Source organism: Diachasmimorpha longicaudata, chromosome 3 (genome assembly GCF_034640455.1).
Source record: "Diachasmimorpha longicaudata isolate KC_UGA_2023 chromosome 3, iyDiaLong2, whole genome shotgun sequence".
NCBI classification, from domain to species: Eukaryota; Metazoa; Arthropoda; class Insecta; order Hymenoptera; family Braconidae; genus Diachasmimorpha; species Diachasmimorpha longicaudata.
Window position 1 is genome coordinate 5632846 of NC_087227.1, and position 13272 is coordinate 5646117.

Here is a 13272-nt window from a genome sequence, read left to right on the forward strand (position 1 = left end):
CGGGCGTTTCATTGTCACTGCCAGCTGCCACGACTGACGGTAGTGCCCCTCAGCGTCGGGGTGACGACTAGCGTTGGTTAGGAATTTCCTAACCTCCGATTCTGACCTTCAACTTGAGATTATTCTCTATGGTGGGTACATTCGGCGATTTTTGGAGGGACTGTACGTGGTGGTAGGGTACAGTCCCACGAGAGAGAGAGTGAAAACACAAACTGTATTCGTATGTACATAGCCAGCAGGTATGTATAAATATCGGGGGGGCTCCTAAAGTATGAAACCTCCGCCTGTAGCCAACAGAGGTCTCTGCTTAGCCTCAAGGTCGACCATAGAAAAACTGATGTAGAAGGGCAAACTCATGGATATGGTTAATCGCGGAGGCCGACACGTGATCGCCATATTTTCACGTTCGAAGCGGGAAATTTAAATGCGGCGGGCGACATTGAATTTCAAATTTTCGGGTTACGAGCTACTGGTTTCAGCCCCTCGCCCCACCCGCATCGCACTAGAAAACGCAATGAAGTAAAATGTCATTGAGCATAAAAAAAATGTTCAGCTCATAAAAAGCATGTTCATAAAAAAAATTGACAACAAAATTTGTTTACAGTACAACTATTTGAAACAGTTGTTTCAAGACTGTTTCAGTCTTCCCCATGCACCCCCATTGATATTCAGAAGTAGGTAGATGTTTGGAGCCATTCATTTGCTTCTTCATGCGATTAATTTCTTAATTAAATTGATTATACTGTTCCTTATAAATTAGCGAGTATTAGAATTCGAACTCTAGGCGCTGTCATCATTACCCAGGACCCACGTCGGGGACATTGCTGATACAGAATCCCGAAATCCCATCAATTAAAAATTATTCGAGCAATAATGCCCTAAAAATAAAGAATCAAAGCTCGAAACCGATAATTCATCAGACAATTTTCTTCCGTGGAAAACGTAAAAAACAAAAAATGAAAAGACGAAAAAATAAATAATTTTCAAGTCAAAGTATTGAAGAATTTCGTAATAACATATATTCTGTATAACATGATACTTGTATAAGTATATATTTATATGTAGGTTATGTATATATGTATATATATATAATAATAACCATAATAATAATTAATAAAATATAATGTTTAATGTTAATCAATATATATCTACCGATTAATGTTAATCGTGACGTTAGTGGTTTCTTTTGTTCTCTCTCATTTCTTTTATTTCATTTGTATATCCTGTATTATTTCCATTATCGTCAGGTGCAGTACATATCGTCTCTTCGTGCACTCAATCATTGCCATGAACAATGGTAAATATATAAAATTACTCATCATTTATCACTATCTCTCTATTATAAAAAAATGTTCAGTTCGAATGGTTGATTTTTCTTTTTCTCAATATTCAATTTTCCAAAGAACAAAAAAATAAATTTTCGTATTATTTATTCTCTGTTTTGTTTACAACTTAGTATTTACTGATATTATAATTTCATTAATTTTAGGAAATATTGTTATTTCAGGGGTAATTGATAATAATTATGACGAGGAGACGACAGAAATACTGCTAAATATTTTGTATTTGGGATATTTTCAGGAACGAAAAAAGAAATCAAAGAAAATTATAAATAACTTCATTAAATGGTAGCAATAGTATATGTGCTGATTGCGAAACTGAAAAAAAAACCACAAATTAGCCAATTTTTATTCATTAAAACTTTTTTTTTAATGGCTTAGAAAAACGATAGGATGAAGATACTGGCGGCGTTTCATCTGGCAATGGCATAACAAACAATTTGCATTTATACGCTTTTGTTTCAACCGCATTTACGTTTTTTCATCATTTCTAGTTGAATCGAACTATTCTTTTTTTTTGTTTCGCTCACAAGCTTATAACAAATATATATTGCTCTTATCCACTTTTTATCTATTACATTTAGGAAAATTACGGCCTACTTAGATAATACACGAATTACTCTTACTATTCTGTAAAAGTTTAAACGTTTACCAAATAATAATAATGATAATAATGATAATTGTAATAATAATCATAATAATAATTGTAATAATAAGACTCTTTTTCCGTAGAGTTGGCGTCACATAACTACCATAAAATACGTTATTTTTCACTATTTCTCATCAATTGTTCTAAATTATCTATACTGATATAATTATTATGCATTTGTGTGCTTAAATGACGGATCTCTCGAGATGATTCTTGGGTTTTTCATACTTTTACACATAGATTTCCATCGGAAATAACTAGAAAAAGGAATAAACAAGCGGTGAGATCCACAAATAGAGCTTAAACTTTGTATTTTACTTTATATATATGTATATATATATATATTTTTTTTTTTGCAATTTTTTTGAGTTGTCACTTTTGTTTAAAAATATTAAAATCTCAGTCGCGGTATAGATCCGGAAGAACCCAAAAATGTCATAACACGCGTTCATTTATTCGAAAATTATTCGAGTCGAGATGAACGCAGTGATCGTAGCGATTATCATTGTTTTTCAGATGGAACGCGTCATGTGCATCGGTAGATGCAGATGAGGCATTTTTATTTTCATTTTCATCACTTAAGTTTTATTATTTCGTGATAACACGAGTGAATCTCTGGTATTCCAAGTCGGGTGAAAATAAGTGAAAATTGGAATATAATTTTCGATGTGTAGCGTTGTGCAGTCGAATATTATTTATTATTAGTAAATTGTCAATGTCTGTTCAAAATATATGGCCGGGTGATAGAAATTTTCATTGAATAATTTGACGCATTTTGTTCTTACTCATTATTATTTTTTTTTATAAAATATTTTCAGATGTATAAAGACATAAAATAACTCGGCAATAATAGAATTTTGTAATTATCAAGGAAGTGATTATTCAATTAGAAACTAAAGATAGTTGGAATACCGAGGAAAACATCATATTATCGAAAAATTGGCCTAAAACGATTTTTGCATTATCATTAAAACTAACTAGATTATAATGCAATCTATGCACGTAATATTCAAAATGATGACAATGATAATTATGGAGTTACGAATGATAACGATGATAATTCATCATCATTAATTAATAGTTATGAAAAACGTAAATGGCGAATATCATAATGACAATAATAACAGTGAGATTAAAAATTACTATCGTTAGAAAGAATTATTAGTTCTTTTTATGAATTAATTATTTTATATGTCTTTGTCTGATACGTGCAAGAGCGTGAGTCTGCTTGAGCTCCAGGAGTTACTGTTAATCGAGACTTATAGACTCAGTCAATTACCAATTTGTTTCACTTTGATTAGTTTTCGAAATTTGCATCGTAAATATACAAATTCACACGTTATTCTAGTATCAATCGTTGATTTTTTTTTACATGTTATGCTTTGATTAATTAAGTAATCAGCAATTATCCTAGAACTCAGCGTCGCTCCGCCGTAACTCCGAACAAAATTGCATTTTTACAATCGATATGAGATCGTTCTGGTATGATTTATCCCGGCCATAGATATTCACGCCTTAGTGTACGATACAACAATGATTTTAATAAATCATATCCTCACTACCCATTTTCCTCACTCCTCGCCTTTTTCATTATCCTAATAATTATTTTATTTAGATATAAAAATCTTCGTGGTGTTTCCAAAATTTTATTTTTCTCAAAATAAATGTAGCTTTTCGGTTCCAAATTGGTGAATGTAAAAAGAAATTTTACAATCGTATGATTTTTTCTTTAAGAATTTCTATGAAAATTTTCAAAAAGCATTCACACGTAAGAGTTGGCAGATAGTAATTAATTCTTGATAATTCGATAAGAGTCGAGTCTGTTACGAGAATCTTCACCAATTCCATGCCCTTTGATTGTTAATGCTGCGGCACCCCTGGTATGATAATAATAAATCATGGCAAGGACAATCATGTAATAACGATTGATTTCTACTCAATTACGAGGGAGAATTAAACGTCGTGACAATTTACTTGACACAAGATTTCACTGAAATTTTAATCCTTGAACGACATGACAATTGATGCTGAAAATATTTGCAATGAGAATACAGGAAAATTATTAATAGTCAATCCTCGTGAAGGATCGAATTACCTTCGATTATTTTAGGGGTCAAACAAAACGAATGCCCGTTGAAATTTCAATCATTGAACACGATGGAAATTGATGGTGAAAATATTTACACTAGGAATACGCAAGAAAATTATTGACAATCAATCCTCGTAAGGTAGCAAATTACCTTGAGTGATTTGAGGACTCGAACGAGACGAGTTTGCATTGAAATATTCATCCTTCAACATCCCATTGATATTGAAAATATTTGCAATGAAAATATAAAAAAAAATATTAACAATCGTCTCTCATAAATTATTAAATTACCGAGAATCATTTTACAAATGAATGCGACTTTTTCCTAAACTAGAAACTTGATGAAATTTAAAAATCTACGTTGTTCATTGACAACTGACAATTTACAAAATAGAAACCAAGTTGGCCACTAGCACATGATTGATCTGCCCATGAAAAAAAAACAGGGGTGCAACGGTACCGTCAGTCCCTTTCGTTTTCATCATTCATTCACTCTCCCTCCACCTCTCAAGATGATTAATCATATTTTTATCTCCAACCAATCTATTGAAAATGAAAATCGTTACGTCTATTTATCGTTACAACAGTTATGCAATCAATTGGACGGTTATTGTTTGTTATGTCATATCTATCCACGCGCCATTTCTAACATATACTATCATCTTGTTTTGATCCTTGTTTCATAATTTTATTATTTTGCAATCAATTTGGGGTTGAATTAAAACCCACCAAATACTGAAAATTACGACGAACAAATAGAAAACATACTGAGGTTAGAGTAAATATGAAAACGAATATGGGATTTATTTTTTGTTTCATGAAAAATTTTGAATTTCCTCACCCTTTCGAGACTATCCGGGTTCAATCATACCTCTCAGTGTCATTTTATTTTAAAAATTCTCATTCAACTTATCTCACAATATCTTTCGTTGACATCAGCAGTCAATTTTAATTAACGAAATTATCATAATTTCTCTTTTTTCTCTTTCTCTCTCGTTAATTCACTAGTCATTGACATATTTACAATTTAGTCGTCATTTACAATTTCTATTTTGAGATTTTCACTCTTACAAGCCAAAAAAATGTGTATATTATAATTACCATTAATTATGTTTAATTAATGTGAATTGTGAATGAAAGTCAATTATTCAGCATTTAAGTAAGTAAATGGGTTATTGTGTGCGCCATTTGTAAATATTCAATATTCTTTCAATCTCTCATTGGTGACAGTATCTGGGAAAATTGGCGTTACACGAGACATCATCTCGATTAACTATCGCCGGGATGTACGAAAAATCGCTTTAGTAAATTTATTATTCTTCTCTGGCAGTATAGAATATTGGTGTATACAACTTATGTTTTTTTATTGTTTTATGTTTTCTCCCTTATATATCTCTTTTCTTTATCAACTTAACTAATTTATTTAATTCATTTATTCGTTATTTTCTTCATTTGTATTTCGCCCCGTCGAATTTCATTCCCATTTCCACGAGTTTGCACATTTTTTTCTTTCACTTTTATCTAAAAAACATGTTTTTTTCCGAAATTTCGCAAAACTTAATTCAATTTAGATTAAAATATCACAATTCTTTCCCAATCAAATAATTTTTTTTACGCGCCCCGGCGCTTCCATAGACCTAGTTTCCGACACTGGGAAATATCGCACATCTAGATTGAGAATTAACTCCAAGAATTAACTCCATCAAGACTCAACGAAATTCATATGCCACTTATGTTCTCCATCTTTCATAAATTCTAATCCAACAAATCTAGGATTGGCAACAATGACAAATCGAACACTCCATATTGATTAACAAAAAAAAACATACAAATATTTTTCAAACTATAAAATCAAATAAATATAGTACACAAAATAATAACTCCCTGAATTTTGTTCTGTTCACTGTTGAGTGAGTGGCAAAAAAAGTCAACTCAACTTTATTAAAGAGTGGGAACAACTGGAGCAGAATAAACATTTCCATAAACATCATGTTTTCGAGTTAAAAATGAACAGTTTCGAACTTTTAGTGAAATTACATAATTCTAAAGCTAAGAATATTGAAAAGAAATTCAACTGTCCATTCTGCCCCGTCCCATTAACCAACTTTTCAAGAGAAGTTTTTGACTCATATCAGAAACTACGTCCATGCCAGCAATCGACGATGAAAAATACATGCACTTTGATTTTCCTTTCTTCATTAATTACGTTTTCTTCTGTTTTTGAAATCTCAACGATAAATGGATACGACAAATCGCCAGAAGTCGAGCACGTTTACGTGTTAATTACCACGAATCAACAGTAAAAAAAACACTTAAGTCCAAATATGGTCAACTCCTTACGATTGTACAGAGACATATGAAATTCCATGCATTGTCTCTGTCCACTAATATTGAGCTTGCCAGACGAATAATAGCCCGAGCAATAGACAACAGCCACTCGTCATGGGATGCTTACTGTCATCGTGTCTCATTAGCTGTAAAATTCACTCTTTCATTTATTGTTGTACGTTGGCAGTTGATCTGGCGGTTAGCGCTTTATAATATTCGTTTTCTTGTGAGTGTGTGGGTGTTTTTTTTTTTTTAAACACTGGCAAACTTTGGGATTGACTCGGCGAGGCTGGTTGCCCACGTTGACGACAGGCTGATAATTTTTCCTAATCACCGTAACGACTGCAGGCCTTTTTCCATCTACACTGCTTACACCACTCGGTCTTCCTGTCCATGCCGTGTACTTTACGGCATTTTTTAGTCTCACCACGGACACGTCGAGACGAGGAGAGTATTTTACCACCAGCTGACACTGCAAGGAGACCACTGCTTGGTGGGAAAATGTGGCGTTGTTGTGATGTTGTTGGCTTTAGGTACTTTACTGGAGTTCCCTGGAAAATTAATGTTTTTTATTGTTATGTTTTCTAATGGAATACATGGAAATGATATTACTGATTTGTACTTTTATATTCATAAGTCGGCCAACAGTATTTTCTATGTAGTACACCAGCAATTTTGGTATTAACTATTGTTGTTTACATGTTTTGAATATTTTCTTGAAATCTTCTCATATTCGAGGAAAATTGTTCAGGGATTTGAAATCTATATCTCCCATAATTATGAAAAATTGTTTGGATTAAATTCATCGAAACGTGATGAACACTTATTTTTCTCTGCCCTGTTAGATCTGTCTTCAACTCCAACAAGTAATAATTGTGAACAAAAAACAAATGTCACGACAAGTTGCTTGAAGATGAGAGATTTCTTTCAGAATAACTCGTTAAGATGGCGATTGCATAATTATGCAGATGCCATCTCACTACTTCCAGCTTCCATATAATTTCCTAGAATGTAATAAATAATTACCCCTGAGGGAGATGATGATGGGCAGAGTGTGAAGGACTGCTCCTCATTCCTTATTTTCAGAAGTGATGTTTGTGGAGGTCTGACAGCAGGTGTTTCAATAAGCTTAACAACTTTGGCTTCTGCTTCCAATGCAAGTTGCTTCTGATACTCAGGGTCCTCGTGAGGTGGCCTTGCCATGTCCCGGTGAGACATGGTTGGTGGTGAACTCACGTATTCAATGACCTTTATCACATCGAAGTAGAACTCCTCTTCCTGGACGGTACACGCAACTTCAGCTGGTATTGGTGGACTGTAACAGATGTAATCAAAGGTTTAGTTGTCTCCTGAGAGTTGTCCAGTTTTACTCGATACAGTCCGACAATCTGATGTCTATGACATTCTCGCACTTCAACTTGATCAGCGAAAAAGAAAAAAATCGTGAAAAAGTGGAAACTGAATTTTTCATTTTCGAAGGTATTAGGCTACAGTGGATTATTTGGAGGCATAATGAGTACATATTTACAACTATTTACCAGATGATTCAGTTTCGCAGGCCATCTTTGTTCCGATACAATAAAGACCGTGAATCATGATATTGATAAAAAAAAAATCGATAATTCCACTGTACAGAATTTTCTAATTAGTGTTATATCAGAATTAATGAAACCTCAACAATAACACTTTACATCAGGAATGAGTGAAGCTGACCGGAAAAAATATGAAAACTTTCGAAATAAGTTTCAACTGGTAAATACTGGAAAATTACCCTCTAGAGAGCTGAAAGATAAAATCTCTTTAGAATGTATCGCCTGAATTACTGAAATGACCCTATTTCTACCTCACTCCCCTTTTAGCTTAACCTTGTGATTAATAGAACGGATGGGAAGATAATTTTGTCTGGAAACCCAAGGCAGTGATTTTAAATAAAGAAAAATCTTTACAGATAAAAAACCCCTTCGACAGTTTTATCGATCAACGATGAACAATTTCTTAATTTTTGTAGACTACATTGATATTAATTAGCACGTGTCACCAGGTGCACCCGCTACACTTCAACTGAGGTCATGGTCACTGGCCTTCCCTTCGTGACCTCCTCTCCTTCGTGTTCTAAACGCGTTTCGATATGATTAGAAGTTGATTCACCAGGTGAGATGTGGTCTTCAAAATTCCTCAAGGTTATTGACTTTTTATTTTTCACTAGACTTGTTTTAAAAATACGATGAATTTTCTTAACGAAAATAATCAATTTAGACTCAACTATTGCGTTTCGAATAGAAAACACGAAAATTGAAGTACACGTAATCTGAATTTTCTAGTTCTTTGTAAACCCCACACATAATCTAAATAAATTTTCTGTTTCTGCTGTTCAACAATGTTCAGTGAACCGTACAATTGCATGTCTATCCCACTCTCCCTAAACCCCTTGAACAACAATCTCTAACTTCTAAAAGTAAAAAATTCACAAGCAAAAATAATGACTTACTTATGAACATTACGTATATGTGCCACCATTTGTTCAACTGTTTCCCTGACCTCACCGCATTTCCTCCAGGAGCATTGGAACATAGGATGTATATTAGGCTGCAACAGAAACAAAAAAAAAAACATGAATAATCTCCCAAAAAGCTGCCCCTTGCGTCCCTCCCCCTCCAATGTTTCCCTAAAATCGCCATAAAATGCGAGGACAAAAGGCTTCAAAGAGTGATGAAAATCGATGATAGGAAAACATAACAGCAGTGTACAAGAGTAAGCGTGGGTTTTCTACCGGCGTGCGCACACTTCTTTGTTTACAACATTGAGAGCACGCCGGCATTACTCTCCTCCCTATCCCCTACTACGTGTTATGATGCACAACAAAGACTCATGACTCAAACAGTCACGTGGTTGTATCGATCGTTAGCATTTTTGCCAATCAATCACAAATTCCCTGATTCTCCATAACTTCTTCCCTCACTCTGAGGGTAAAAATTACCTAAAAATAATATGAGCCTCTGCATTCCTAAATTTTTGCGACGAGTCTTCGTCTTCTTTCTTTTCTCTCTCTCTCTCTCTCTTTTTTTTATACAGCCGGTTGTACTGCACACTGGGGTCAGGGACCTTCCATGCCGGCTGGTAGGCCGACCGGAGACTCTCCCCACCCCCCCTTCCCCCTCGCGATCCACCTCCCTCATCATTACTCCTTCGATCCACCTTAAACCCGGAGCAGAAGGTCAGTATCGTCTGACTCATTAATTTTTCACGTCCCAAAATACAAATTAAAAGGAATAAAATGTAAATAAAAAGTTTTATTGACGTCAACCCCCGTGTCAACTGCCAAATTATCCCGGCTCCCCCAACACAGACAGGTATAAGAGGGTTGTGTGAACCTGACCAAGTGACAGGGTTGCCATTTTGCCATGTTATTCTCTTCTGTTGCGGTTCGAGTTCTCCGTGTTTCGATTCTCCTTCCAACGTTGCCGAATGTTTTTATTTTTTCATTCTCTTCAACTTTTAAAAATGGTCGCCGATTCCAGATAAATAAATAAAAAAAACATTGTAATGTTAAATATCACGAACGTATTTCATAGTACGAATGCAGACTGAGTAGTAGACTGAATCAATCAATTGATCGTGTTCGTTCATTCAACGCGTGATGAATTAACTCGCGTAAGAAGAATTTGGGGGAAATCAGGGGTATGCAGTGCCTTCACAACTCAGCCCTCCAAAAATGCATTTCCTCGAATTAAGGGAATTAAAGAAAAAAATTGTGCGCAGACACAAAAACAGGATATTTTGCATTTTTCATCATCATCAGTCGATAATTAAAAAGAAAAATGAAATTCCCATTCGACCGACTGCAGAACAAACCCTGGACCATTCCCAAACCGATAATCACCCGATAATAATGCTAATAGTGACCCAAAATCACGCCAACCCCCATCAATTAAATTTAGCATTAACTCTCCTGACCGATAATTACTTGAAATCTCTCATTCCCTTAATCACCAAATTACCACGTTATCTTTGAATTTCCACAACGCAAAACAATTCTCATTACTGTGCCCTAAAAATCCTCACCACCCAGATAATCATAATCACCCAATTAAGAAATCCCATACTTTTTATAATTACAAAACCGTCATTACGAAACGTGATGAATGAGAGATAAGACATGAAACAAATTTCGACAGAAATTTCATCAGCCGCGTGAGGGCGGTGGGGGGGGGGGGGGGGGGAGGGGCAACGGAGAGGGAAATTTGAACTTTGTTGTGATGCCTGTTGACTCGTGTACCGATAATGTTGCCAAGATTTTCATGTATACACTCGGTTTTGTACTTTAACTGTCAGTCGTGGGGGCGGTGGGGTCGAGGGTAGATGAAGGGGCGGGAGGGGGAGTGGTGTGCGCAGCGGGGAGGTCCAGGGGTCTGTCCTCCCTTCCCTCCCCCTCGCCAAACAGGCGGACACGGGGGTAACGCCCGGAGAACCAAAACAAACAGGCGCGCGCGAGTCGGCCGTGTGCTGGCGCGCGTTCGTTCCATGCATTGCGCGTTGATATGGTGTGTGAGGGTCGGACGTTGACCCTTACTGCCGCCATACACAAACGCATCTTTTTCCTACTGTTGTGAGAGAGATAGGGGAAGATCGGCGGCGAGGGGGGGAAGGGAGGGGAGGGAGGGAGGGTTGGTTGGGTGGAGCAGAGAGGGAGGAGAAAGACGAGCAGAACCCAGGAAAAGAAAACAGAGTGTGGTCTACATCGCCGTGACTCCTGAAATGTCTGTTGTGCGGCGTTGAAGGGCGTTATGGCGCCATAAAAATCCCCCCAGGGGAACCCCCTGGTCCCATCACTCGCCCTCTCCCTCTCTCTCTCTCGCTCGCTCTCAATTGCACGCGTCGAACGTGAAAGTATAAATTGCCAGTGGATTTTATTCTTCCTGTGTTCGTGCATAATATTCTCATGTGGGGATGCTGTTGAGGTGGATGGAGACGGTGTTTAGAAGTTCCAGCTGCAACAGGGTTTGGAGCGCGTGTGGAAAAGAGAATAAAAAAAATAATAGAGAGAATCTGTCCGCGTGACGATGCGCTAGAAACTCGACTCCGGGTGAACAAAGCCACAAGGGTGCAGGCGCGGGCGCCGACTCACTGCGTAGTTTCCCACAGACTTGAGGAAAAACGTTGTGAGAGGCCTAGCGGGAGAAATGGGCAACCGATGTTCAAGGCAACAAAGGAGAAATCTTTGTATGAATAGTGCTGGCATTTTAGTTTTTATATTTATTGGGTAGGGGAAACTGGAGGGAGGAATTAGTATTGAATGCAGTTAATTTACTGGAATTATTTGGGGGGGGGGGGGGGGGTCGGCGCATTACTGATGATTATTTTATTCATTTATTCATTATTTTTTGTTTTTAAAAATGTTTTGAATTGTAATTGAGAAGATTTGATGAAATTTGGATATAAAAGAATGTTTTTTATGCTCAGAGCTTTGCATTCATTTATTTATTTATTTATTTATTTGATTAAAACCACGTAGAGCCTATTTGTTTTTTTACGGTAGCATAAACGAAAAATTTTGGATTAAAAGGTATTAATCAGTTTAGTTATGCCTCCAAGTATTAATAGCAAAGTTTTACTGAAAAGAATGAAGGAAATTAAAAAAATTTAACTATCGCGAGTGGGAGAATTCATTTATATATTATACGTTGGAATTTATGAGTTTTTATAAATCGCTTGCCTCATTACAATTCAGAAGAATAGGTTCTGAATTCGTTGAACGATGACACAAAAAAATTTATTAGGTATCTCTTCGATCGAGCGGGTAGAGGAAAGCAATGACTGTCATCGTTTTGACTTTTCGAATCACTTTACATAATTTTGAAATTTATGAGAATTCAAATTCCGGGCATATCTTCGAATGTCATGCTCTAAATTCATTCAATAGTTCCTGAAAATATCAGTCAATGTCACTCTGTCAAAGTGATGATCATGGTTACCATATGATTGTGGTAATTTTTTTTAATTTCGAATTCTTTGAAAATTGCTTTGTCAGTGAGCTTTCTAATAGTCCCTTCAAATAAAATAGTCAAAATTCATCCTATGAAATGCGCAATGGCATTCCTTAATTCAATTATTTAATAGAATTCAAATATTTCATGAATTTCCATCATAAAGAAAATTTACTTTCATTAATACGAATTTTAAAAAATGAAGTGAAATTGAAATTCAATCGCAGTTAACACGACCCACTTCAACTTCACTTTCATTGAACGAACAGATGATACCGACGACTATTACTTCATATTCGAAATTCCTCGTACATAAAACCAACTTAAAAATACAACACAAATCATTAAACAACAAACTTCAGGAACTTTACTAAAATACTATTAAATAATGAATTATCTACTATAAAAGTAAATGACGTGTTAAATGCTCATTTGGCATCATATTGCTATCTCACTATAAATGCAATTTTCCACTTATTTTAATTAAGATCATTCGAAAGGGAAAGACTGGAATTATTCAGATGTTGCGCAATTTCAAGGTCTCGTATAAAATATTATAAATATCTAGGGAAAAGGCGTTTAAAAAATAATTTTATTCTGAATTTTAAAATGACAGCGAACTGCATTGAGGTCATTTCCACCAGAGTGGAACAATATTTTTGGGAAAAAATATTCCGTCGGAATGTAATAGAAAAGTTTTTTTTTTTTCGGCAGCGGGGGGGAAGGGGGGGGATGTGGAGGTCGATGACACGTCGGGGCCTGAAACCAAACGAACGACACGAAGGAGCGACAGTGTATATAGTAAGGGGGGGAGGGGTCGAGGGGGTATGAGAGGAATAAAGAGCGAAAAAGAGTGAGTCACGAAGTTGCTACGGGCAGTTA

The 13272-nt window shown here is 35.8% G+C and overlaps 1 protein-coding gene across 1 annotated transcript in view; it reads right to left on the reverse strand.

Annotated features, from left to right (window-relative positions):
* Window positions 1-994: 994 nt before the first annotated feature.
* Window positions 995-13272, reverse strand: part of Glut4ef (Glucose transporter 4 enhancer factor) — a 47366-nt gene continuing 35088 nt past the window's right edge. Inside the window, exons 6-8 of the mRNA XM_064118050.1 lie at window positions 8895-8992; window positions 7433-7721; window positions 995-6957 (exon numbers count right to left, since the gene is read on the reverse strand). Of these exons, the coding sequence (XP_063974120.1) occupies window positions 6733-6957; window positions 7433-7721; window positions 8895-8992 (612 nt within the window). The 3' untranslated portion in view covers window positions 995-6732. The remainder of the gene's footprint in view (window positions 6958-7432; window positions 7722-8894; window positions 8993-13272) is intronic.